This window comes from Paroedura picta, chromosome 6 (genome assembly GCF_049243985.1).
Source record: "Paroedura picta isolate Pp20150507F chromosome 6, Ppicta_v3.0, whole genome shotgun sequence".
NCBI lineage: Eukaryota > Metazoa > Chordata > Lepidosauria > Squamata > Gekkonidae > Paroedura > Paroedura picta.
This window is the reverse complement of record NC_135374.1, coordinates 3,734,615-3,762,035: the sequence shown is the minus strand read 5'-3', so window position 1 is coordinate 3,762,035 and position 27,421 is coordinate 3,734,615. Positions and strand designations below refer to the sequence as shown.

At 52.0% G+C, this 27,421-nt stretch overlaps 1 protein-coding gene across 1 annotated transcript in view; it reads left to right on the top strand.

Annotated features, from left to right (window-relative positions):
* Positions 1 to 27,147, top strand: part of RELT (RELT TNF receptor) — a 61,868-nt gene extending 34,721 nt beyond the window's left edge. The window contains exons 2-12 of the mRNA XM_077341208.1: positions 1,013 to 1,095; positions 4,630 to 4,743; positions 5,650 to 5,828; positions 8,435 to 8,520; positions 11,934 to 12,185; positions 17,691 to 17,771; positions 18,440 to 18,521; positions 19,570 to 19,818; positions 20,072 to 20,252; positions 23,306 to 23,355; positions 24,377 to 27,147. Coding sequence (XP_077197323.1) covers positions 1,051 to 1,095; positions 4,630 to 4,743; positions 5,650 to 5,828; positions 8,435 to 8,520; positions 11,934 to 12,185; positions 17,691 to 17,771; positions 18,440 to 18,521; positions 19,570 to 19,818; positions 20,072 to 20,252; positions 23,306 to 23,353 — 1,317 coding nt within the window. The 5' untranslated portion in view covers positions 1,013 to 1,050 and the 3' untranslated portion in view covers positions 23,354 to 23,355; positions 24,377 to 27,147. The remainder of the gene's footprint in view (positions 1 to 1,012; positions 1,096 to 4,629; positions 4,744 to 5,649; positions 5,829 to 8,434; positions 8,521 to 11,933; positions 12,186 to 17,690; positions 17,772 to 18,439; positions 18,522 to 19,569; positions 19,819 to 20,071; positions 20,253 to 23,305; positions 23,356 to 24,376) is intronic.
* The last annotated feature ends 274 nt before the right edge of the window (positions 27,148 to 27,421 follow it).

Here is a 27,421-nt window from a genome sequence, read left to right as displayed (position 1 = left end):
AGAGGTTTCGACGGAATTGCTTTTGCATTAATTTCATCCCATTGGTTCTGGTCAGTCCCTCGGGGCAAGAGAGAACAACTCTGATTCATCCTCTATATGGCAGCCTTTTAGATACTTGAAGATGGTTTTCAGATCCCCTCTCAGTCGTCTCCTCTCCAGGGTAACCGGCCCAAGCTTCCCCAACCTAGGTCTTGGTCTCCACATTACATTTTAGAATTCTCACATTGCTCTTATTGCTTCTGTCAATTTCCTTTTAAAAATTCCTAAGTCTCCTAGCACCTATCAGGTGTTTTTTTTTACAAAGTGGGTGGAATCAGATTTTGCCCAGCATGGCTTCTGATTGGCCAGTGTAGATTTGATTGACTGTGCAGATTGTGGAAAACCGAGCCACAGGAGAAGGTGGGATATAAATGTAAGAAATAAACAAACAGTACTTTGATAGTAGCTGCCACCATAGCACAAGTCACAGAGGTAAGCTGTGGCAGCCATTTTGTGCATGGCTCCGCCTCCTTTGGCCACCATTTTGTGGCTGAGCTTACAGCACTGCATCCGAATTCCAAAGCCCCCGAAAGGCTTTGCAATATTGGGGACCCCCGGTTTAAAGCTTGCAATAAACCAATCAGCACGTGTCTAGAGAAACGGGCTTTCTCTGAGGGTGGAGGTTTCCCTCTTTCACTGTTCTAGACGTGTAGACCAGGAAGGGTTCCTGCATTTGCAAGAATCACGGACTCCGGAACAATCCAAGGAGGATATGGGTGACAGATTTGTCACCTACCACAGGCCGATTTCTTTTTACCTCTTGCTTCCTCTTCTTGAACTGAATCATCGCGGATGGGTTCCCTCCGGAACCGGCTGCAATTTGCAGAGAAGCACAGAAATGTGGGTTGGAAGTAAATATGGGCTGCAGAGGCTGCTTTTCCTCATTCGGAGAGGGAAAATGCAAGTATCGGCTGCTGTGTCTCAAGTCACCCTGCTGCCTTCATCTTTTCCTTTCTCCTTTAATCTCTGGCAGCTGAATTCTGCGGTTCCGGCGACATCCGATTCCTTGAGATGAAGAGCCACGTGCGTTTCTGCTCCGTCTTCAGTTTCTTTGCAGTAAGTACAATGCTAGCTAGGACATTTGTCTCCCTGAACGATCAGTTCCAATGAGCATTGGGGGAACAATAAAAAAAAAGCAACACCCCCCCCCAAAAAAAGATTAATTCTTGCTTTCCCGGAGTCCGTGGAGACCGTAAACCTCAGAGGGAGCAGAATTTCAGGGTCACGGGTACATGTTTTCATTGGCAAGGGTATAAATATGACAAGGAGGAGCAGAGCAGCAGCTGCTTAAAGCCTGAACTGGTTTTATTGAGGAGAGAAACAGCTTTGTAAAGAAGAGGGGAGAGAGACAGTCCTAACAGTCTAACTGACTAACTGCTTTTCCAGAAGCAATTTGAGAGGAAGTGCTCAAAGAAACAGGAAGTCTCCAAGTGAGCCAATCAGGACAAACCTTAATCTAAGCATGCTAACTACTCATCCCTGTGGGATATTCTGTGTGTGCTCTCCATACTACAGATCTTGCATACTACAACCATTTGAAGGATCGGGGGGAAAGCTTGTTCCTCCCACAGATGCACTAAGATCCACTGGCAACCACCAAGCACAGATAACATGGAGGAAAAATAATGCCCTTTTCCCTTTTCCCATGTTTAAGCCACCTTTAAGAATATGTCCCCTGAAACTCTCTTAAAGACAATATGGTGATTCTCTACAGTTGCATTTTTAAGATCACATGACAGTCTACAGACATGGAGAATTCTTAAGGCAGTTTTCTCAGTGTGGTGCCCCTGGGTGCCATGTAGGGATGCCAGCCTCCAGGTGGGGCCTGGGGATCCCCTGGAATCACAGCTCATCTCCAGGCTACAGAGATCAGTTTTTCCAGAGTAAATGGCTGCTTGGAAGAGGAAATTGTGGCATTGTTGACAGTCCTGTTTTGGAAAATAAACTCCTAGGGAACTGATCACGCATTAAGAGGCAGGAGGCTGGACTGGATGGACCTTCCCTGGTCTGACCCAGCAGGGCTCTTCTGAGGGTCTTAGGAAGGCTTCTAACTCTCTGCCTTGTTGTTGATCCTCCAGAGGAGCTGGTTGACCACTATGTGAGACAGGATGCGGACCTAGAGGGACCACTGGTCTGATCCAGCAGGGCTGTTCTTATGAAGGGCTCAGCCTCTCTGCCCTCTTGCTGACCCTCCAGAGGAACTGGTTGGCTGCAGTGTGAGATGGGAAGCAAGACTAGAGGGGCCACCTCAGCAGGGCTGAGGTTCTTATGTTTTACAAAAGGGTCATGGGGGTGAATCATCTCGGCCTCAGCACCCCTGTGCTTAAGTATCACTTAGGCCTGGCAGACTGAACTTTGCAAACACCTCCTGTCCCAAAATACACTCCTGATTGTAGCTGCGTGGGGCGAACAATTCCAGCCAACAAGAGGAAAATTTCAGGGGAAGCAAACGTAGCCATAATGGCAGGTAATAACGTGGTGCTCCTAACCAGACCCTTCAATTGACACTTGTGTTAAAGAGCTGACCGGACATTCGTTCTGCTCACTGCCGGCCCTGTGATCTTCGCTTGGCAGTGAGTCATTCTCACCAGCACAGACCGATCTCCTCGGAACTGGGAGAAATCAGCTGGGAAGGTTTCCACTGCGCCAGATAGGTGCTCTAGAACAGCAGTCTGCAAACTTTTTAAGACTGCAAAGCTGCTGCACATGCGCATTTGTGGCCGCTCATGGCACAAATGTGCATGCATGGCCCTGCTTCCCTCCCCCCCCCCAAAAGAAGCTTGCTGGGCCGCAAGCTAATTGGACGCTTTTGTGGTTGATTAGCTTGCGGCCTGGGAAGTTTCTTACTGCGGGGGGTTGGGGACCACCGCTCTGGGTCAGACCAGGGAGGGTCCCTCCAGTCCAGCATCCCATCTCCCACAGGGGCCAACCAGTTTAAGAGCTACAACTGACAAGCCAGGTTTGATTCCCCGCTTCTCCTCCACATGCAGCTCCCTGGGTGACCTTGGGCCAGTCACAGTCCTGTTAGAGCTATTCTCGCAAAGCAGTTCTGTCAGAGCTTCACCTCCCTCACCGGGTGTCTGTTGTGGGGACAGGAAGGGAAGGCAATTGGAAGCTGCCTTGAGACTCCTTTGGGTAGTGAAAAATGGAGAATAAAAACCAATTCTTCTACTTTATCTCAGCTGGTAACCTTTGATTAGACCTCTTGTGTGATTCAGACAATATTTGTGTCATGCTTTCTGTGCTGTGTCGGGTTGGGTTGGATTTTTACACACCCCTTTCTGATTTTGACAGCCCGGTCATATTCCAGGAACCATGGGCGTGCTAAGTTTTGTGTGTGTGTGTGTGTGTGTGTGTATGTGTGGGATTCTTCAAATGTTTTCCCCCATGGTTTCGGTTGGGTTTTTTTTAAGGAAGAGCAGCAAAAATTGAATCCTGGCATGGGAAGCTTTACGTTTACGATTTGCCTGGCTGTCATTTCTGGAGAACGTTTGCTGCAATTCCAAACAGTCCTTAAAAGAAGGCAGACTAGCAGACAAACGACTGTTTTGATGCGAACACAGTCAGAGTCATTTGTTAATGCAAGGAACAGAAGAGCAAATTCTTTCTCTCTTGGGCTGTTTGTTGAGCTGTGAAAGGCCCCCTTCTTCTGAGTCAGAACACAAGTCTGTCTCTCTCAGCATCATTGCCTCTGACCAGCACATTTCCCAGTACTTGCTAGCTGGAGTCCTCAGTGGGAGATGGCAGAATTCGAACCCAAGAGCTCCTTGCATGCAAAACACGGGGTGTTTGGCAACTGTGTCGGCCGTTACAGCTGGCTGACCCAGGTCATGTTCCAAAGTGTGCTGTTGGATCTCGTCCCGTCCTCCCAAGTTATACCCATCAGGTCTTACTTCTGAGTAAGCTAAACCCTTTTAGGAAGAGCTGTGTCAGAGACAAGGGGTCTCTTAGCTGAGCAAATGTTCCGCTGGTTGGACGTCCCAAATTCAGTTCTGCGGGGGGTTACCATCTCTGGAGATCTGGAGGGTGGGGCCTGGGGAGGGTGGGAGTTTGGGAAGGGAAGGGTCCTCAGCAGGGTACAATGCCAGAGAACCTCCCCCCCCAACCAGCCAATTTTCTTTTTTTGGGGGGGAGATTTCTGCTAGCTGTCATGGTGTAACAAGCCATATGGAAGGGTGGCATAAAATTCGAAGAATGAATGAATGAATGAATGAATGAATGAATGAATGAATGAATAGAATAGAATAGAATAGAATAGAATAGAATAGAATAGAATAGAATAGAATAGAATAGAATAGAATAGAATATTGAACTACACCCTGAGATACCCAGCCTGGATTTCCTGCTCCTGCCACGGAAACTCGCTGGCTGATTTTGGACCGGCCACATGTTCTCGGCCTAGCCTACCTCACAGGGGTGTTCGGGAGGATAGAACAAGGGAGAGGAGTGCCACGCCAGCCGCTTTGGGTTCCCAGTTTGGGAGAGGATAAGTAAGTGCATAAATGTATCTATGTTCAAGGAATTGAGGTGCCCCTTTCCAGAGCCACACAAAAGTTCAGAGCGACGGTTTCTCTCTCGTGCTTTCTTTAGGCTTTCTGCTGCCATTATGCTCAGGCACAAACGTGCCGGGGGCAGGAGTACCGGACTGCCAAAGGCCGATGCCTCCCCTGTGCGGGATGTCCCCCAGGAGAGGAGCCGGACAGGGTGAGTGATCTGTGATGCTTTACGGCTTCTCCATCTGCATGGGGTCGGGTTTGATTCTGAGCCTGGCCTTTTCTGTATCGCCAATGAATATCTTTAAAAGGCAAGTTTCTGGTCCCTATTGTTTCAAGACAGTGTATGGAGATATGTGTGTTAATAAGTAACCAAGCAGGGGAACAAACCCCCAGCCTGATAAGACAAGCTAGGAACCTAAAGCACGAGGGCAGAGAGGCTGAGCCCTTCCCCTGAGAAGAATTTAAGGAGATTTCTACTGGATCAGAACCGTGTTCTGTCAACTCCAGCATCCTGTCTTTTCCAGTGGCCAACCTATTTTTAAGGGGGGCCAGCAACAGGGCAAAAAACCATTCCCTTTATGTTGCTTTCCGGCACTGCGCTTCACAGCTCAACTGCCTCTGAGGATGGAGGTTCCCTTTAGTCACCCTAGGTGGCAGCCACTTTTAGACTTCTTCCCCATGAATCTAATCCTCTTTTGGTGTAGTGGCTAAGAGTAGCGAGCTCTTGATCTGGAGAACTGCGTTTGATTGCCTGCTCCTCCTCCACATGAAGCCAGTCAGGTGGCCTTCAGCTGGTTCTAGTTCTCTTAGAGCTGCCCTTGCAGAGCAGTTCTCTTAGAGCTCTCCCAGCCCCGCCTACCTCACAGGGTGTCTGCCGTGGGGAGAGGAAGGGAAAGGCCATTGTAAGCCGCTTTTGGATGCCTTTGGTTAGTGAAACACGAGGTGTAAAAAAGCAGCTTTTAAAGCCGTCTGTGCCTGTTGCCATCATGACATCATCTGGCAGCGAATCCCCCCTGACCAAAGAAAACCGATTATTGCACAATTGCAGCCTGGAAGAACAGGCCGTTCAGCCTTTCCTGGTGTGTGATGACATCTTTGTTTGATTTCCTCTTAGAAATGTGGCTTCGGGGAAGGACTGGGAATGATTTGCAAGCGTTGCTCTGCAGACGCCTTCTCTTCCAGCTACGGGTTGGAGCCGTGCGCCTCTCACACCCACTGTGAGGACAAGAGGAGGGTCCGTGTCAGCCCCGGAACAGCAGCGGCAGATACTTTATGCGGGGATTGCATGCCAGGGTAACCTCACGTTTTACGTGGCTGTGGGGGTTCTGGAAGGGTGAGCTTAAAGTGTCATAGAGGGGGAAGGGGCCATGGAGGCCATCTAGTCCCACCCCCTGCTCAGTGCAGGATCAGCCTCAAGCATCCAGGAGAAGGATCTGTCCAGCCAGTGAGGGGGAGCTCCCCACATCCTTAGGCAGCCCCTTCCACGGCTGAACTAGACTCCTAGAATCCTAGAGTGAGAAGGTGCCAAAGAGGCCATCTAGTCCCACCCCCTGCTCAGTGCAGGATCAGCCTCCAGCATCCAGGAGAAGGATCTGTCCAGCCGCTGCTTGAAGACCGCCAGTGAGGGGGAGCTCCCCACCTCCTTAGGCAGCCCATTCCACACCTGAACTAGACCCACAGAATCCTAGAGTGGGAAGGGGCCACACAAGCCATCTAGTCCCATCCCACTGATAAAGATCGCAGACTGTGAATTTTTTTCCCTGTGATATCCGTCCTCCACATAGTTTAAACCCATTCCTGCAGGTTCTTTCTTCTGCTGCCAACAGGAACCTTTCCCTGCCTCCTCCAAGTGACAACCCTCCCAGTACTTCAAGAAAGCCACCCTGTCCCCTCTCAGCCTCCTCTTCTCCAGGCTGGACATCCCCAGGTCCCTCAACCTTCCCTCACAGGGCTGGGTCCCCAGGCCCCGGATCATTCCTCTGCCCCCTCTCCATGTTGCCCACCTCCTTTTTGAAGTGAGGCCTCCAAAACTGCTCACGGTACTTCCAAGTGTCGCCTGACCAATGCGGCACACGGCAGGACTAGAACATCTCGCGGTTTGAACGTGATGCCTCTGTTGATTTCATCTTCTCTAGAAGATGCCGTGGCTCTGGGGGAGGGGGGCTCTGTGGAGGCGAGGGACCTCCGTCAGACATGACGCCATGGAGTCCCTTCCTCAAAACAGCCCCACAGTCTGCAGGGGAACCGAACTCTGGAGTCAGGAAAAGGGTTGCAATTCCGGGAGAACATCAGGCCCTCCCAAGAGGTTGCTACCCAAAAGTCCCTGCTCCCAAGGAGGCTGTGCTCCCGAGGAGAAAGGGACGGGGCCGATTCACCCCAAGGCTCGGAGGCCAGGAAACCTGAGGCTGCCTCCGTTTTCCACCCTTTCCCAATCCGGTTGGCTCCATCTGGCTTGAGCGTCGCCCGTTCTGACTGAGCCATGCTTACGATTGAGGTGCCAACCCCGTTTCTCTCCTCCCGCTTGGCATCAGCACACAGGCCGTGTCGGGTTCAGCCAAGAGTCTGCCGTGACTCATCAATGCCCTCCCACCCATTTCTCCCCGCCGGTTTCCTGTCGAGATGTTGAGATTCTTGCTCTGCAGCTTTGCAGAAGCATCTCTCAAAGGCCTGCCCTAACAGGCTCCCCCACAAGAAATCATGGCAAGGGAACCCTAATGGGATCCCAGACCCACTCCCCCTTAATCCAGGAACACGACAGAAGCCGTGTTGGGGGAAGCCAGTGGCCCCTCCAGGCCCACCCTCTGGGTCACACGAGGGGCCAAAACTCAGGGGCCATCAGGGGGGCCAGGACTCCAGAAGCCCTCCCACTGTGGCCCCCCAATCAGATACTTCTCTTGGATGCCTTAGTTTAGGCTGATCCTGCCTTGAGCAGGGGGTGAGACTAGATGGCCTCTATCGCACCTTCCCCCTCTTGGATTCTAGGAATCTAGTTCAGCCGTGGAATGGGCTGCCTAAGGAGGTGGGGAGCTCCCCCTCACTGGCTGTCTTCAAGCAGCGGCTGGACAGACCCTTCTCCTGGATGCTGGAGGCTGATCCTGCACTGAGCAGGGGGTGGGACTGGATGGCCTCTGTGGCCCCTTCCCACTCTGGGATTCTAGGAGTCTAGTTCAGCAGAGGAATGGGCTGCCTAAGGAGGTGGGGAGCTCCCCCTCACTGGCTGTCTTCAAGCAGCGGCTGGACAGATCCTTCTCCTGGATGCTTGAGGCTTATCCTGCACTGAGCAGGGGGTGGGACTAGATGGCCTGGATGGCCCCTTCCCACTCTGGGATTCTAGGAGTCTAGTTCAGCAGAGGAATGGGCTGCCTAAGGAGGTGGGGAGCTCCCCCTCACTGGCCGTCTTCAAGCAGCGGCTGGACAGACCCTTCTCCTGGATGCTGGAGGCTGATCCTGCGCTGAGCAGGGGGTGGGAGGGTGGTTACCATTGGGGCAAAAATATGTTTCCGCATGGGTAGGTGTTACTTCCTGGGTTTCTTCCCTTTTCATTCATGTTTCTTTCCCTTTAATATTACATCAGTGTTTCTGCAGTTTAGTTTCCCTCCCTTTACTGCATGGGTTTATCGCCCTCTAGTGGTCGCTTCACTATTTCATTGTTGTTCTCTCCAATAAATAAGCCAGAGATACGGCAATGAAATATCAATGCGAACACACAAGAAGCAGAACGGGTGCCGAAAACAGGGGGGAGGGGATAAACAATGCCATGTGGACACAGAAGTGTCAACAAGACATACGGAAAACCCTACTTTCTGGGGATGGGGCTTTTGAAAGATGGTTGTGGTTTGGTTTGGCAGATTCAATGGAGCTCAGCCATTTAACAGAGGTTTTCTTTTTGCCTATCGCAGGTATTACAGCCCCGAAGGTGAGACAGACCCTAAGACCACCTGCCTTCCTTGCGCGTCAGCTCCCAAAGGCAGGCCTGGGTGTCCAGGTGAGTGTTACGGACAGCAAAGCTGGAGGGGACATTTTAATTTCCTGTCCTGCAGAAGGCCACCTGCTGTCTCTTTGTCCATTCTCTCCTCCGCATGCATAATTTTCTAAATCTCTACCATAACCCTTCTCGGCCATCTCTTGTCTAAAAGGAAAAGTCCCAAGCACCTCAGCTTCTCCTCACAGGGGAGGTTCTCCAATTTCTTCATCCTTTTGGTCGCTCACTTTGGTACTTTTTCCAATATTGGCTCGGTGTCATTGTTAGGAGCTTCAGCCTGTCATCTGGCAAGCCGGGTTTGATTCCCCACTCCTTCACATGCAGCCAGTGGGGTGACCTTGGGCTCATCACAGTGCTGTTAGAGCTGTTCTCAGAGCAGTTCTCTTAGAGCTCTCTCAGCCCCACCTCCCGCACAAGGGTGTCTGCTGTGGGGGGAAGGGAAGGTGATTGCAAGCCGCTTTGAGACTCCTTTGGGCAGTGAAAAGTGGGGTATAAAAACCTCCTCCTCCTCCTCCTCTTCTTTCTCCTCTTCCTCCTCCTCAGTTCTGTCCTCCCTCAACCTCTTCTCCAGCCTGAGCATTCCCAAGCCCCCTGACCTTTCCTTGTAGGGCAGCCTTTTCTACCTTTCTTAGCATTGGGGAACCCATGAAACATCCTTCAGGCTTTGAGAAACCCCAGGCTCAATTGTACAGACTATGGCTGGGAAGCAGAGCTGTGGACACGCCCACTCGAGGCCCCTCCCCTTCCCACCCCCTCCAGGCCCATCATTGGCCATTTGGGGAGGGAGGGGACAGGTTGACACACGCCCATAAATGGCAGGGGTGGCCAAACGGTGGCTCTCCAGAGGTCCATGGACTACAATTCCCATAAGCCCCTGCCGGCATGATAGCAGGGGCTCATGGGAATTGTAGTCCATTGTCCTCTGGAGAGCCACCCCTGCCATATATGGCCCTAAAGGTAAAGGTATCCCCTGTGCAAGCACTGGGTCATGTCTGACCCTTGGGGTGACGCCCTTCAGCGTTTTCATGGCAGACTCAATACGGGGTGGTTTGCCAGTGCCTTCCCCAGTCATTACCATTTACCCCCCAGCAGCAAGCTGGGTACTCATTTTACCGACCTCGGAAGGATGGAAGGCTGAGTCAACCTTGAGCCGGCTGCTGGGATCGAACTCCCAGCCTCATGGGCAGACAGCTTCAGACAGCATGTCTGCTGCCTTACCACTCTGCGTCCCAAGAGGCTCTTATAGATGGCCCTATCACCCTATAAATGTTTAACAATGTCTAAACATACATAAAAATGAATTTACTCCCTCCAATTTGGGCCCTCAAGAACCCCCAGGGTGGAGAGAGCCTGTTTTAGGGTTTCTCTACGTTCGTGTTCTTTGTGAAGATCTTCCAAAGAGCGCGTTTCCTTTGGGTTCTCCTGTCTGTCAAAGGGAACGTGGAAATCCCCCTCTGAAAACCTGGGCCTTTGGACTCCCAGCCTGTTCCTGTGTGCCTCCAGGGCTAGAAACCGGGCCAGGGGGAAGCGGTTGAATTGTCACCGGTGACGGAGTGAGAGGCACGTGGGAGGAGCCGTTCAGGATTAGCCGCCCGTCGACTCTTCTGCAACACTGTGGGTGTCCCAATGCTAAAAATGCCTTTGGGGACATTGGGTGGTTAATACCTCCTCACTAGCAGGTGACCCATGGTGCATCTTTCCCAGAGGTTATAGCTCACCTGGAGGAAAGGGCTGCTTTGGAGGGGGGGACATGGTGGCCTTGTGGCCTGGGGCATTGCACCCCTCTGAGGTCCACTGAGGGAGGTTAGGCCGAAGGAGTGCATGACCGGCCCAGGGTCACCCAACAAGCTTCCCGGGCACAAATGGGGATTCGAACCCAGGTCTCCTAGATACTAGTCTGACACTGGGAACCACCCCTCCACACCGGCTCTCTGTGTGTTTGTGGTTTCTCAGTGTGTATATCCAGAACCCGTCTGCTATGGCTTGCGTTTTCTCTCCAAACCAATACTGCAAACCCGCTTCAAGCTGAGATTTCCATGTTTTGCACAAACCAGAATTATTTATTTACTGTATGGCGCGTGTGTCGTGTAGCCAGGAGATTTGAGGATTGTCCGGCAGCCAGACAAGGGATGTTGGGAGTTAGTTTGCCGTTGCCTGCCTCTGCGTCATGACCCCTTGTGTTCCTTGGAGGAGCTCCCACCCAGATCCTTGAAGGTCTCCCATCCAAATAGCCAGGGTCGGCCCTGATTAGCTTCCGAGATCAGCCGGGATCGAGCTTGTCTGTGCAATCCGGGTTAGGGCAAAAAGCAGGGGGCCTCTGACTGACGTGGATCGACCTTCCCGCATAATCCGATCCACTCATGACTCTGCATTAAATTCAGAGGGAAGCAGAAAGGCACAAGGCAGAGTCTCTCGGGTGCATCTCTTCAGTCTCCAAGCGCTGGCCCCGGGCAGAATGCTGTCAGCATGTGACAGTAGTCTATCCCCACCCAGTCAAGGATCTGCCTGCGGGGGAAGGGGGGGTTTCTGCGGGGACAGAACTCTGCGGATCTCAAGCATAGCTGCAGGTTTAATTGCCTGATTCATCTCAGTTGAGGTGACTCCTCTGCGGAATGCGGATCGTAAAGGTTCAATTAGATGACATTCCACCTGTGACTGGCGGAAGGAAGGAGGCCAGTTTCTTGGCCTTGGAGAACGATTAATTCTACGGTGCGGCTGGGAAATTCGGCAGTGCCTCCCACTCCCTCGCCTGAAGAGGCACCCGAAGAAGCATTTCAACCGGCGATTAAAAGAAAGCTGAAACCCCTCATTTGAGGACAAAGCTTCCGGGGCTGCGATGACAATGTGTGTTTCGATCCGGAAGGCCCCCCCCCCCCCTGCTCTCAAGAAGAAGAAGAGTTGGCTTTTATTCCCCGCTTTTCTTTACCGGAAGGAGTAACAAAGCGGCTTACAAACCCCTCCCTGCAACAATGAGGTAGGGGGTCCCGAGAGAGCTCTAAGAGAACTGTTCTGCAAGAACCGTTTTAGCAGGGCTGTGACTAGCCCAAGGTCTCCCAGCTGGTGGCACATTCTCCATATTAGAGGCCACCGCTTTTAACCACGACACCAGGCCGAGCCTTATCAGGATGTGGCATGAACGGCCTGAGACCCTGGAGAGGGGGCTGCCCCGTCTGAACAGACAACGCTGACCCTGTTAGACCAGTGGTCTGATTCAGGGTGAGGCAGCTGCATGGGCACTCAAGATAGTCACATACATGTATTCATACGTGTTTCTGCCAAGTCAGGTTTATGACCAAGTAGATTTGTGACTTGAGGGCTCAGGGCAGCTTCCATTTAAAACCATTCACGCTTGCCCACGGATAACTTGATCTATCGTTTCACAATTTGTATTCACACTCCTCCTTTCCTCCTGCCAGGGTCCCGGAAGTGGCTGACCCGTCTGGCTCGGAACGCCGAGGCCTCGCACAGACGGGTCGACAAGCCGCCGCTGAACGGCACCCGGGACGGGAAGGCGGAGGAGAACGCCACCCAGTACGCCGTCTTGGCCATCGTGCCCGTCTTCTGCGTCATGGGCCTGCTGGGCATCCTCTTCTGCAACCTGCTCATGAAGAAGGGCTACCACTGCACGGCCCAGAAGGACGAGGAGGGGGCCAAAGCCGAGAGGGACGGTAAGGGAAGGGGCTCCCCTGCCTGGGGGCACGAGGCCTCCTTGGTCGGCTGCAGGGCGCTGCTCATATAGTCATAGCGGAGAAGTCCACATCACTGCTCTAAGCTGGGTGCTATTCTTGGTTGCCTGATTTAGAGTAAAGTGATACAGGGGCAGGGGGGCGGGGCCATGCGGCAAATTCCCTTCCATTGATGAGCATTCCCTGAAGTGCTATGATCCTTCAACACAGCCTCACTTTTTCCCCCTGGTCTTTTTCGCCGTGCAATCATAGAATCATAGAATCAAGGGTCCTCTAGTCCAACCCCCTGACTATGCAGGTCACCTACACCTACCTGCCCACCCAACAGTGAGCCCAGTTTCATGCCCAAGTGATCCATCCCCCAAAAATCTCCATCATCCAGCTTGGCTTGGAGGAAATTCTCCTAACATCCTAACATCCCACAGTGGCAATTAGCAATTTGCTGGGCGTGCAAGGAAGGGCCACAAGAGAAAAACCCTGGCACATCCCTTCCTGGCCACCCACTCACCATTTTCATGTAATCAGCCTCTCCGTCAGATGGCTCTCCAGCCTCTGTTTAAATATCTCCAAAGATGGAGAACCCACCACCTCCCCAGGAAGCCTGTTCCACTGAGAAACCACTCTGACTGTCAGGAACTTCTTCCGGAGGTTTAGATGGAATTTAGAATCATAGAATCACAGAGTTGGAAGGGACCTCCTGGGTCATCTAGTCCAACCCCCAGCAGTGTGCAGGACACTCACAACCCTCTCGCTCATCCACTGTCACCTGCCACCCCCTTGAACCTTCACAGAATCAGCCTCTCCATCAGATGGCTCTCCAGCCTCTGCTTAAAAATCTCCAAAGATGGAGAACCCACCCCCTCCCGAGGAAGCCTGTTCCACTGAGAAACCACTCTGACTGTCAGGAACTTCTTCCGGAGGTTTAGATGGAATTTAGAATCATAGAATCACAGAGTTGGAAGGGACCTCCTGGGTCATCTAGTCCAACCCCCAGCAGTGTGCAGGACACTCACAACCCTCTCGCTCATCCACTGTCACCTGCCACCCCCTTGAACCTTCACAGAATCAGCCTCTCCATCAGATGGCTCTCCAGCCTCTGTTTAAAAATCTCCAAAGATGGAGAACCCACCCCCTCCCGAGGAAGCCTGTTCCACTGAGAAACCACTCTGACTGTCAGGAACTTCTTCCGGAGGTTTAGATGGAATTTAGAATCATAGAATCACAGAGTTGGAAGGGACCTCCTGGGTCATCTAGTCCAACCCCCAGCAGTGTGCAGGACACTCACAACCCTCTTGCTCATCCACTGTCACCTGCCACCCCCTTGAACCTTCACAGAATCAGCCTCTCCATCAGATGGCTCTCCAGCCTCTGCTTAAAAATCTCCAAAGATGGAGAACCCACCACCTCCCGAGGAAGCCTGTTCCGCTGAGGAATTGCTCTAACTGTCAGTCTTGAAGGTGCTCCTGGACTCTGGCTCTTTTCTGATGCTACAGACAAACGTGGCCTTGGATCTATCTCCATGAAAGGGCTCATAGTTAGCTGCTCCACCCACCCTGAGATAGAAGGACCGATGGACTCTCATCCTAGCTGTATCTGAAGAAGTGAGCAGGGACTCACGGAAGCTCCTCACCTGCCGTAAGACCAATTCTTGAGCGCTGAGCAAAACCAGAATGGAAGCTCATTTCTTCCATGATTTCCACTCAGGGCCAGTCCCCTGGAAGGCGGAAAGGACGGGAGATTCAGGGAAGAAAGAGTTAGCAGTACTGCCGGCGGAAGTTACTTTCTTCCGCAAATGGCAAGGCAGGATATTAAGCTCCTGACAGGAAATGTTTACTAAGCCTCATGGGAGGGCTGGTGTCATTGAGGAGTGCAGTGAAACAGAGCTGAACCCACAATCTGTATTTATTTCTTTGTTGTAAACATTTCTGTGCCACCTTTCCGCCCAGGTGGCAAACCTTAAGACATTAAACACATTTCCAGCCTTCAGAAAGCATTTAACATGCAAATGAAAAAGAATATTTGGCCAAAATTTGGCTTAAGACAAACGAAGCATATAAATACTCAAAACAGGAAGGTGGGATAATAGTTGCAGAGGAAGGGGAGGGGGCGGTTTCCGGCTTTTAGCATGAAAAAGAGGCAAACTCAGACTGAGGCCCAGATGGAGGGAGAATTTATTACAGACCAAATAATAATTTCCGGAGGGGATTGGGTTGAGTATTCCCATTAAATTTTGTTTTTAGAGTATTTCCTGTTCATTTCTTTTGCGTTTGCACAGAATATTTAAGCCAATGGGCTTTGGACAACCTTCGGAATACACTTAGACAGCAACTGGTGTTTTGACCAGAGAGTACCCCCTTTTCATATGGCCACGTAATCAGGGGCAGGATTATTTGTGGCATCTCCCCAAACTGGGGAGGCATTGCAATTAGGATGTCGAATTAGAATCCGGGAGAATCTCTACTTTGCCATGGAAACCTGCAGAGCGAGCTGGAGCCAGTCTCATGTCCTCTGCCTAGCCTACCTTGCAGGGCTGTTGGAGGCAGTTTGAGCCTGGTGGCACCGTTAAGGCCAACACAATTTAATTCTGGGTATAAACTTTCGTATGCATGTGCACGTGTTCAGAGACATTGAAACAGACTTCGTCACCCATTGCATATAGGTAGAGGAGGTTAGTTGTCAGGAAATGCCAATTAGAATCAAGATAAAATGGGATTAAACTGTTGGTAAAACCTGTGAACAGCTGCAAATTACCATCCAGATTATAAAGGCGTGAACAAACAGATGTGGGAACTGAGTGGTTTAGCACGAGTAGTAAAAAAGCCAATGTCTCTGTTAAGGCCTGCAGGTTCCGATGTCCGGAGTGTTGTAATAAATTGTAGTTCAGCAATCTCCTGTTCTAGTCGGTTTCAGAAATTCCTTTGCAATAAAACAGCTACCTCGTTGTGTGGAAAAATGGGGAGAAAAAGGTATAAATGTAGTAAGTAAATTAATAGTGTGTTTTAGTCTAGAGATGATCTTTCAAACTATCCAACTGCCCCCAAAGTCTCCAGGCATTTCCGAACCCAGAGCTGGCAACCCTAAAGAAACATGACTGTGTGACCATGAGCCAGTTACACGCTCTTAGTCTAAACTCCCTCACAGGGTCGTTGGGAGACTAAAGTAGAGGAGAGAAGAATGCCGTAAGTCAGGGGCAGTCAACCTGTGGTCCTCCAGATATCCATGGACTACGATTCCCATGAGCCCCTCCCAGCATGTGCTGGCAGGGGCTCATGGGAATTGTAGTCCATGAACATCGGAGGGACCACAGGTTGACTACCCCTGCCGTAAGTAATAAAAATGAGATACGAACAGCTTTTCTGGAAGTGATGTCAGCACATTAGAGACATCAGGGGGGAGAGACACTCTGGCTTATGGGCAAAGCTCTACGATAGAATTTGCTTCAACCCATAGAGTTCTGCCCCAGAACCAGAGCGTCCCCATCCCCTGTTGACCCTGGCAGGCCAGCATCACTTCCGGGTGATGTCAGCACATCACATTTTCACTTTATTTCAAAAAAACTTTAATGGCACATTAAAAAGCAATGTACTTCCAGGTTCGGAGGTGTCTGGAGGGGGGGTTAGGGGGGGCCAGACGGGTCCGGAGTAGTAGACCTGACACCCCTAGATATAAATGAAGTAAATAAATGCGCCAGAGCCGAAATGTCGGACCACACCCCCTTTGCCCTCCCTTCCCAGTCTTGTTTTGTGAGCATTGGGGCCGCCTGATTTCCGAAATACCCAGCTGAGGCTGCGGTTGCTGTGGCTACCGCCAAGGCCCTGATATTTGTGGAAAGGCAACCCTGGCCTAATTTTGTAGTTGGCGGTGTCTCGCTGCTCCATTTCTGAGGCACAGCTGGCCTCTGAAGCCACCCAGAGATTTGGGCCGCCAACCTCCAGGCAGGGCCTGGCGATCTCCCAAAACGACCACTGGACCCCAGATCAGCTTCCCAGGAGAAAAGGGCTCCTTTGGACAGCAGGCTCTGTGCAGTTGAACTGAGGGTTGCCAATTCCGGGATCAGAAGTTCCTGGAGGTTATTAGGAGCAGAGGCTAAGGAGAGCTGGGCCTAGGGAGAGAAGGGACCGTATAGGGCAGGGGTAGTCAAACTGTGGCCCTCCAGATGACCATGGACTACAATTCCCAGGAGCCCCCTGCCAGCATTCGCTGGCAGGGGGCTCCTGGGAATGGTAGTCCATGGACATCTGGAGGGCCGCAGTTTGACTACCCCTGGTATAGGGAGATCATGCTGTGGGGCAGGACCGTAGAGGTTATTCCAACCTCAAAGCTGCCCAGCAAGTATCCATGGCACTGGGGATTTGTACCTGGCGTTCCCAGAGCAAGGCTCAAGCTATCTCCAATAAAATATCATTGCAAGACTCAAGCTATCTCCAATAAAATATCATCAATGTATTTATCATGTGATGTACACAGTGGCGAAGATTTAAAACACAAGGTCTGGCTATCAAACTACATATAAACCTACAAGGACTGTAATAATTTCTGTTTTCTGTTGCCCCCAGAACCAAGGGGTTGAAATTAGTTCAAAAGAACTTTCAGCTAAACACCCGGAAGAGGTTCCTGACAGTTAGAGTGGTTCCTCAGTGGAACAGGCTTCCTCGGGAGGTGGTGGGTTCTCCATCTTTGGAGATTTTTAAACAGAGGCTGGAAAGACATCTGACGGAGAGGCTGATTCTATGAAGGCTCAAGGGGGTGGCAGGTGACAGTGGAGGAGCGATAGGGTTGTGAGTGTCCTGCATAGTGCAGGTGGTTGGATTAGATGACCCAGGAGGTCCCTTCCAACTCTGTGATTCTAAATTCCGTCTCAACCTCCGGAAGAAGTTCCTGACAGTCAGAGTGGTTTCTTGGGGAAACAGGCTTCCTCGGGAGGTGGTGGGTTCTCCATCTTTGGGAATTTTTAAACAGAGCCTAGATAGCCACCTGACGGAGAGGCTGAGTCTGTGAACGTGGGCAGACGGTGAGTGGGTGGGCAGAAGGGACTGTGTCTGAGCTTAGCTCTTGTGGCCCTTTCTGGCCTGGCAAGGGGAATGCCATTCGCCACTTTGGGGACAGGAGGCAAATTTCCTCCAGCCCAGACTGGCCAGGGATTCTGGTTTGCGGGGGGAGGGGGGGAGCATCACCTGGGCCAGGAATTGGGGTCACTGTGGGTGTTGTGAATTTCCTGTGTTCTGTATGGGGTTGGACTAGATGACCCTGGAGGTCTTCCGCGCCTCTCCGTGCTGCTCCTAGTGACACAACCTTTGCAGGGAAATTAAGCCCTCTTGCACAGAGAGGATCCAGCAGCTCCCATCTTCTGTCCCCGCTGGGAAGCACCTTAAGAGGGTCATCGCACGAAGCTAAAGGCTTGGCCCGTACTAGCAGACCCCTTGGGATTTTCTCTGGGGAGAGAGTGGGCCCTTGTTCTGCTCCAACATGCTGCTCTGACCTCCGCAGGCGGCAGTTCTGCCCACCGGGTTGAAGATGCGAACGAAGACACCATTGGCGTCCTCGTGCGCCTGATCACGGAGAAAAAGGGTAAGCCCTGGGACGGGGAGGGACGGGGAGCATGGGGCAAGGAAGAGGGGGGTGCTTTGCCATGAAGGAAATAGCTGGGAGACCCTTAAGGAAAAGCGGTGTATTGAATGAACGTTGCTGTGCATGAGCCAATGCACAAACGCATTCATGGGCGCACTCATTGGCTTGAGACCCCAATCGGGTTGTCGGCCCATTGGAGGAAGTAGTGTCTCCTCAGAGTGGCAGGGGCTCTCCAGGGAATCAGGGCCTTTCCCATCCCCTCCTGCCTGGCCCTTTAACTGGAGATGCCGGGGGTTGAACCTGGGACTTTCTGCATGCCAAGCAGAGGCTCTGCCCCTGAGCCACAGCACCTCTCTATAGCTCTCCTGGGTCTCAGGCAGAGGTCTTTCATATTACCTTCTGCCTAGTTCTTTTAACTGGAGATGCCGGGGATTGAACCTGGGACCTTCTGCATGCCAAGCAGATGCTTTACCACTGAGCCGTGGTCCTCTTCCTTGGAGGACTTCCCCCTCCCCTCCTGCCTGGTCCTTTCAACTGGAGATGCTGGGGATTGAACCTGGGACCTTCTGGCTGCCAAGCAGAGGCTCTGCCACTGAGCCGTGGATTTTCTTCTTTTCTTCACAAGGATTTTCCCTCCCCCTGTCCCCTCTTTTCTTTCCTCCCCGCAGAGAATGCGGCTGTGCTGGAGGAGATGCTGAAGGATTATCACAGCAAGCAGCTCGGGCAGACCGTTTACAAGCCGGCGAACAAGTAGGTGCCTTTTAAAACCCTCCCTTGGACGCCCCTGGTCGGCCCTGGTGCCATCCGCTCTCGGCTCCTAAGAGGGGTCAGCCCCGGCCGGTGCTGGGATGGGAGACCACCGAGGGGGTCCGAGGTCGCTACGCAGAGGCAGGCAACGGCGGACAGCCTCGAAAACCCCGTGGGCTGCGACTCAACGCCACTCTCCCCCCCCCCCCCAAGTCTTTGTGGCATTTCGTTTTTTCATGCAGTGAGGTTCTAGACCAGGGGTAGTCAAACTGCGGCCCTCCAGATGCCCATGGACTACAATTCCCATGAGCCCCTGCCAGCGAATGCTGGCAGGAGCTCATGGGAATTGTAGTCCATGGACATCTGGAGGGCCGCAGTTTGACTGCCCCTGGTCTAGACCCAGCTTTCGTGAAACCCCGGGGTGTCATGATGGCCCTGGGAGGGTTTCCCAAATGGATGGGAGTGAATTAGTTTTTCATATATTTTTAAATGTGGATTTTACAACACGCCACGAGCCACTGTTGGGAGTGGCGTGGCAATAAATCACACGAATAAATAAATAATAAATGTAACTAATAAATAACAAAGACCAACACGGAACTCTCACAGGCATGAAGTAACCTCGTTTCTGTCCCACTTCCAGTGCGCTTTGCGATATCGTGGAAAATGGCAAAACCTGCTTGCAGACAGTGGATTGCTCCTGCCTAATTTACTGTGTGTAAAAGCTCCCTTGAGGGATTTTCTAAATTATAATTGACGATTGCTGATAACTTAACCAATTTGCGGTGCTTGATAAAGCTGTCTTCAGCTGCCTCCTAAATGTGCCCCTCCCTGGGAAGGCTGCTCCCTAACCAGGGGCCGCCACTGAGAAGGCCCCGCCTCAGGTGCTTATCAGAAGAGCCAGTTTGTTGGGTGGAGCAGTGAGGAGGGCTTCTCCCTGGGATCTTTGTTCCCGAGCAGATAACCCTGGTCGCAAACCGTGCAGGGTTTTGCTCACCCTGGCCTTTTCCTTCCTCTTGCTCCCGCCCTCCTGCTCACCTTTCCCTTCCAGGTTGCAGCTCCTGCCTCAGCTCCCCCACATCTGCCGGCACCAGCACCACCTGCACACGGTCCAGGGCTTGGCCACCCGCTCGGGCCCCACCTGCACTCGCTGCAGCCAGAGGAAATGGCCAGAAGTCCTCCTTTCCCCAGAAGCTGCCGCTGCGGCCACAAACACAACCAGCAACGTCGTCACCAAGTTGGCAAAGCCAGGAATCAAACCCGGCCGGCCGGGGGAGATCACCCTCCTCTCTGTGGGCAGGTAGGGGAACGAGATTTGGGAGCTCAGGTGTGGGAAGGGCTCCTTCAGCCGAGTCTAAAGATGTCGGTGAAGTTTCGTTTTAGAGGCTTCAGGCTCGCTGCTTCGGCTGGCTCCTCTCTCAATTCTTACTTGGACGATGTCCTGTTTCTTCCTCCTTGAAGCAGCTGATCCCCCACTTATGGCCCAGAGGTATTCAGTTCAAGGCAAATATCGGGATATGTGTGTTTTTCTCCCCCCCCCCCTTTTCCGAAAGGTTTCGTGTCGCTCGCATCCCTGAACAGAAGCCCAGCCCCTCGGAAGTGAAAACCGTCTCGGAGAGTGCGGGAGTGGAGCCGGCCGAGCCCCCCTATGCCTGCCTGGCTCCGGAGCAGAAACCGCTTGTCGGAAACGCCGTGCGGCCAAAATGGATTACGACGGGAGACGGCCAACAAGAGGTGAGAGGGGTGGGGGGGGGGGGAGCAGGTTCTTTTTACCAGAGCTGTAAGTCCCCAGAAGAGATGTGGGTGCCCATTGTATCTGAGGAAGTGAGCAGTGACTCATGGAAACTCCCTTCCCACCAGCTATTTTGTTGGTTTTTAAAATGCTCCTGTCCTCGTTCCACTGACGGTGGATAATTCCCAAACGCCAGCTGCAAAAGCAGCATGTGCGGAACGGGTCCTGGGTCTTGTTCTTTCATGGAAGGCACCGCATGTCGTTGCCCTGAACGGGAATTCATCAACCTTGCGATACAAGGGAGGTTGGGCTCACGTTCTACCTGAGGAAGTGAGCAGGCCTCATGGAAGTTCCTACCCAGTCTTGAAGATGCTCCTGGACTCTCGTTCTTTCCTGCTGCTACCGACAGACAGACATGGCTACACATTTTCATCTGACGGCATGGTGGTCAAGAGGGGCAGCGTCTATTCTGGTTTGAGCCGGGTTTGATTCCCTGCTCCTTCACATGCAGCTAGCTGGGTAACCTTGGGCTAGTGTCAGTCCTGATAGTTCTGTTCTCACCGAGCAGGTCTCTCAGCCTCACCTCCCTCATCTGGTGTCTGTTGTGGGGAGAGGAAGGAAAGGGGATTGTAAGTTGCTTTGAGACTCCTTCGGGTAGGAATAGAGCAGGGTATAAAAACCAACTCTTCTTCTTCAGGATGAGGGATAGAGAAGGTTTCAAAACCTGCTCCCTTTCCCCATATTTTATGCGGGAGAAGAAAAGATTTGCTCCAGACTTTAGGCTGCCTGAGCATGCAGTTTTAATAGAATATCATGTTGATGCTACATTCAGGTGGGCAGTCGTGAGCGTCCGAAACAGTAGATCAAAGTTTGAATCCAGGGGCACCTTTAAGACCAACAATGTTGAATTCTGGGGGTAAGCTTTTGTGTGCGACAGAACTTCGCATGCTAGCAAGAGAGCAAGCTGACATACTGAACAAGATTAGAAATTCTTCTTCTATAGGTTAAAACAGACAAAAGGTCTGGATTTAGATTTCCAAAAGGAAGTCCACCAAATCTGACTATAAACAGATCACATCTTGCATTCCTTTTAGGGCGAAAAGGAAAATAAGGCCTTGGCATGTTTTTCATGGGAGAGGAGGGTGGAACAGACCCTTGGCCAAGGCAGGGTTTGCTCAGCCATCAGCAGGTCAAAGAACAGGGGTGAGAAGCATCCCATAATACCGCAGATCAGCCTTAGACTCACCAATCAAAAGTCACTGTCGGAATCTTAAACCTTGGCTTAACTCTAAGCGGGGTCATAAAACACTTTCAACAGTGGTCTCTCGCACCCAGGCCCCATTCTGGCCTCTTGTAGAGAACGGCCTTTCGGGCAGGCCCCAAAACATCTCACTTTGTCTGTGAGTGAGCTGCCAGCCCTGCAGGGACCTGTTTTTCAGGGGCTGCGTGTTTGCAAAACGAGCCATGAGTAATTGTGACGTCTTGGGAGGTTAAAGCTGCTATTGATAGCGCGTGAATGGCCAGGACAGACAATGGGGAGCATTATGACACATCAGAAGGACGGAGGTGGGGTGGAGGAGAAGCTGTTTGGGTGAGTTGACAGATTCAGTGGGGGGGAGGTCAGGAGAGCTGACGGTACAGACCTCGGCTGCCTTCCATGCAGTGCACCGGCTGGCTAGTGTATGTCAAGGGAGTGCTGCTGAAGGGGGGTTCTGCATACAGCAGGGAGGCCCTGGCTCCACTCTCAAAAGGGGACTGAAATGGAGAAGGGGGGTCTTTGCAAAAATTGCTTGAAATGAGACCCAGGGCCCTACAGTACAGAGAGGGATGTGGGAAGACCTGGGCAACACAAGGGCAGTCCCTCCAGGTCGGACCGGAAGCGTCCAGCCAGATATCTCCCGCAGATGAAAAGGCACCAGCAGTCATCCAACAGGTGGTATTCAGAAGCAAGGTGCCTCAGAGAAAGATGGGCACCCATGAGAGTCAGTCTGCAGCAGCAGAAAAGAGCCAGAGTCCAGGAGCACCTTCAAGACCAACAGAATTGGTGTGTGCGGGAAGGAGCTTTTGTGAGTCCCCGCTCACTTCCTCAGATACTGCTAGAGTGCAAATCCACATGTCCTTATACCAAAAGTTGTGTGGATTTTCATTGTATACAGCTACATGTGGGGCCTTCCGTGGAACTAGATCATGTTGGATTACCGTGTTAGTTTGTCTGTAGCAGTAGACCTTAAAGGCTAACCAGATAAGTAGCCAGGGATGAGCTTTCCCTGCCGCGAATTCTTGACTTTAATTGGCTATGCGCCCTGCTTTTCCCAATCAGCTGAAGGCAGGTTTCAAACAAGGATTACACAACTAAAGAACTTTAGAATAAAGGGGGGAAGACTTGGCATGCTCCCTCTTGATGCTCAGAAAAGCAGCTAGTGTTGAATGTGTCCTTTTGGTTACATGAAACGAGGCAGATCACTGCGAAAGGAAGAGGAAATTGTTGTTGTTGTTGTTAGTTTGATTTATTACCTGCCGCTCTCAGATGGCTTGTGGCAGGTTACATATGTCTGAATAAAACCCCAATTAAAAACAACACAATTCATTAGTCAGAAAAAGAAGATACGGCGGAAAAACTCAGTATTCTCATTCCGCCAATGACATCTTTAGGATGTCTCCAACCCCCTTGCTTTAGGATGCTTAGGGCTGATCCTGCGTTGAGCAGGGGGCTGGACTAGATGGCCTCTATGGCCCCTTCCAACTCTATGATTCTATGATCTCCTGGAGGGGTGGGTGGGAAGAGGGACGCAGACAGAACCCACAAGCCACCACTCCCACCGCTCTGTCCTGGGAGGGGGGGGGGCATGCAGATCTTCCTTGCTGCCCGGCCTCAACCACAGACCTGGTGGAAGAACCCCGTTTTTGCAGGCCCCGCGGAACGCCAAAAGCTTCCGCTTATGCGAAATAGGACAGGAATGGCGCGACACATGTGCTTCCGGCCACCAGGACAAATCCGCGCTCTCCGGCGCTCCCTTCTCCCTTCTGACTGCCCCTTCGTTCCTTCCTTTTCCAGGGCAGTCCGCTTATTGTTAGACTCAGAGAGACTAACCTGGTTATCTGAAGGTAACCCCACCCATTCTGCAATTCCGGCTTTCCCCGGGAGGCGAAGGCTCATCTCCCTGTTCCTGTCTCACTTTGCATCCTGAGCTTGGTGTTGGGGAGAGGGTCGCTCCTGTTCCGGGGTCTGTGATGCCTGGGGACTGCTGGGCTTTGCTTTGGGGTCCTAAAGAGCCTGTCTCTGCTTCACGGGTGAACTGGGCACTGCTGCACCCTATACGTACAAAAGTGCTGTTCAGTTGTGACCGACTTCGTGCTCCCCCAGTGAGGGGTTTTCAAGGCCTGGGAGAAGCTGGGGGGGGGGGGCCATGGCCTTCCCCAGCAGAGCCTTCCTTGGAGGTCCCCCTTCCAAGTTCTGACCCTGCTTAGCTTCCGATTTTATGGCGACCCCCAGCAAGGGGGGAGCGGAGGTGGTTGGCCACGGCCTTCCTCTGGGAGGCAGGAAATGAGCACCTTAGCTCATGACAGATGCTAATTTTCTGCCCCTGCTGCCCACCCACTTCACTGCAGGGTCTCGAGTTCAGGTAATTTGGGAAAGGGTGAAAAATATGTCATTCCGTACTTGTTGGATAATATCCTTCCAGTGTGCTTTTGCAGCACATGTGCGGAAAGTCTAATCTCTCCCCATCTGATAAACCTCTGAATAAATTTCAGAGTCGAGTGGCACAAATGTGTCCGGGGAAGTGTGCTTCCACACGGCAGCTCATACCTTGAATAAAACTTTGCTGGCCTTAAAGGTGCCACTCGACTCTGCGTCAGACCCAACACGACAACCCCCTTGAATTGATAAATGTTTCCCGGTAGTCATCTCTTTTCTAAATGGAAAACTCCCAGGCTCTCCCGTCTTTCTTCCTTAGGGAAGGGTCTCCAACCCCCTCGTCATTTTGGTTGCCCCCCTCTGCAGTTTCCCAACTCTGCATTGTCCTTGTGGAGGTAGGGTGACCATTGTCCTCCCCTTCACCCGGTTCTTTCTCTCCCTTTGTCTCCTCCTCCCCTGCCCTCCCATGGCCTTCCTCCCCTTCTCCAGGTCATCATCTGACTCCTCCGGGCCGCATCAGACATGGAACAAGCTGCTCACTTGGAGGTTTCTGGACGGACGCGGGCGGGGCGACGTGCAAGGTGACAAATGGCCATTGCTTCTCCCCATCTCGGAAGACCGCCAGCACCCTGGAGCCGGTTCCCAGGGGTCACGCCGCCCGAGCCAGCTGGAGAGGGGGATGCTCCATTGGTCCCTCCCCCCTTGGCATCGCAAAGACATTTTTTTGGGGGGGTCCTGGCTTGTGAAAGGACTTGAAGACAAGGGACGGGGGGGGGAGGGAAAGCTTTTTAGCTGCCAAACCTGCGCTTCATTTGCACAGAGGGGTCACCGCTCCGTGGCCCCAACCGGGGTCTTGCAGCTTTCTGGACTGTGAAGGGGCTGGGGGCTTACCAGAAGCATTGCCGTAAGGTCAGATTCAAATGGGGGGGCAGTTTGAGCCTGACCCCGAACAGAGACTCCTCTTTGCTTCTCGGCCTCGATGAAATTGCCACTCCGCAGGGAGGTTGCGGGACCCGGGAATCTTTTAGATTCGTCTCGCTCTCCCTTCAAGGATCTCAGGGCACCGTGGCCTGCTTCTCTCTTCTGATGTTCTGTCCTCACAACCCTTTTGTCAGGTAGGTGGGTGGCCCCAGGCCCTCCTCGGTGGAGGGGTTCGAATTCTGGCCTCCCGGGTCCTAATCTGAGGCCCAGTCCACACCGCCAGCAATCGTAGGAGGCATAATTTTCACATTGATGGGGAAATTCTCCAATGGTGGAGGGTTACTGTCTTTCTCTGTTGCTCCGGACCTGCAGGTAAGGATCAGAAATCGCCTGCTTTTAACTCGTGCCTCCTTAGCCAGGGTGTTAATGGCATTGCACAGTACTCTCCCTGGCAGAAGAGCCCCACTAGATCAGAAAATAGAGCCAGCTAGTTCTGCACCCAAAGGATCGTAAGTTGGGGCCCTCTCCCTGTATTTGGCCCCCAGCAACTGGCATTTAAGGGTACGCTGCTCCTCAACGTGGAGGTTCCACTTCGCTATTTTGTCTACTAGCTCCTGATGGGCATATTTTCCAGGGATTTATCTAACCTCGGTTGGTTTTGATCTAACCTCGGTTGGTTTTGAGATGGGGCCTGCTGAATCCAGTGCAGGTCTCCTCTTGGCTAGTTTTTCGTTTGTCAGGAAATAGGAAAATTGTGGCCCACTCTGGTAAAGAAATGGTTTTCCTTAAATCCCTGCCCTGAGATAATTTGCTTGCTGTGATGGGGGAGTGCCTGCAACTCATCCCAGTCTGTATGAGCTCTCTTCTTGTGCCTCATTGCTTTGGCAGCACCTGCCGCAACATCGCCAGGATTTTTGCTATGTGATTGAAGGCAGGCTGCAGCCGCCATTTTGTGGCTGGCTCCACCTCCTGTGGCAGCCATTTTGTGGCTGCCCCTCCCACACTGTGTCAGAATCCCAAAGCTGCCCATCAGTTTGAATAGTCTGGGGACCCCGATCTAGAAACATGCATTATGAATAAAATCTAAGCTTTGGGATCTAGAGTTTTTCTGCACTGTGCACCAAATGAAATCCTTCACACACTCCAGGCTGAGATACACACAGGCCAAACAGACCCTAACAGGTTTGGTTATGCCTCCAGACATCAATAGGCAGAGCTATTACCCCAGAGACCTGCTTTCTCAGCTAGTCTGTCGCCAGTGAATCCGGAGAGGTGATTCCAACACTTAGAATCAGTTATTTTAAACTGCATGCAAGATGCATAGCCGTGCTTGCAGCTGCAGAAAACAGCCAGAGTCCAGAGTTCAAGACTTACAAAATTGCTGGCAGAGGAGGAGTTTTTGTGAGTCGCTGCTCACTTCCTCACATGCAGCTGGAATGTGAGTCTTAATATCATGAGGCTGATGGAGTTCCGTTTTGCACAGCGAAATGTGGCGCCTTCCACAGAGAGAGTCTGTCTATAACAGCAGGAAAGAGCCGAGAGTCCAGGAGCACTTTGGGACTAACCAGATTGGCGGCAGAGGAGGAGTTTTTGTGAGTCCCTGCTCCCTTCCTCAGATACAGCTAGAATGAGGGCCCGCCTGTCCTTCTATCCCAAGGTGGATGGAGTTTCCTCAGCTAAATGTGGTTCCTCCCATGGAGATGGATCAAGACGGGTGGATGTCTCCGTCGGTAGCAGTAGAAAAGAGACAGAAAGTCCAGGAGCACCTTCAAGTCTAACTGCTCAGTGACTCACAAATGCTCTTCCCCTGCCACACATTCGGTTAGTCTTTAAGGTGAAATGTCCTTTTTGGGGGAATTGGGAGGGCTTGACGGGAAGGGAGGGCCCCTGCTAGATTGATGACTGCCAGTGAGGGGAGCTCAGCACCTCCGTCAGCAGAGAGGACCCCCAGAATGTCTTGGAAATTAGCTATGGGGCCCTTGCTTGGGAGAGAACGCCTTGGCCAAATGTCCTCCAGGTTTGTGATCTTTTCTCCGGGAGGCCTAGAAGACTAAACCATCCCAGCGGTTTACATAGGAATTAAGGTCCCAGTTAGCTCGAGCCAACCTAGCTTTTGGAGTTTTTTTTTAAACTGTTATTATTAATTTTTTTTTTTACATCGTATGTTGTGTTATTTATTTGGGAGCCTAGCAGAGCCGGTTTGTTCCTTTCCCGACGGCCCCTCCGGGCTCTGCCTCTCGTTTTATTTATTACTAATGACCACGATGTTGCTTCGGGAACAGTTTTTGGAGGGTGCTTTTTTTTTTTTAATATTGTAATGGTTTGTTTAGTTTCTGTACTTGGAGTCAATAAAAACCGTTCCAAAAGCAGCGATGGAGTCTGTTTTGCTTCTCCATGAGACCATTTGGAGGATGAGGAGAGGCTTCAAAGAGGGTTGCGAAGGGGGCCGGGAGCTCAGGGCCACAAAAGGTGGGCCCTTGTAAGGGGGAGTGGGCCATGGCTTGGGTAGAGCCTCTGCTTGGCACGAAGGTCCCCAGTTCAACCCGCAACGTCTCCAGTTAAACAGGATCAGGTAGGTTATGGATGGTAGAGGACTCTGACCTGGATGGGAAA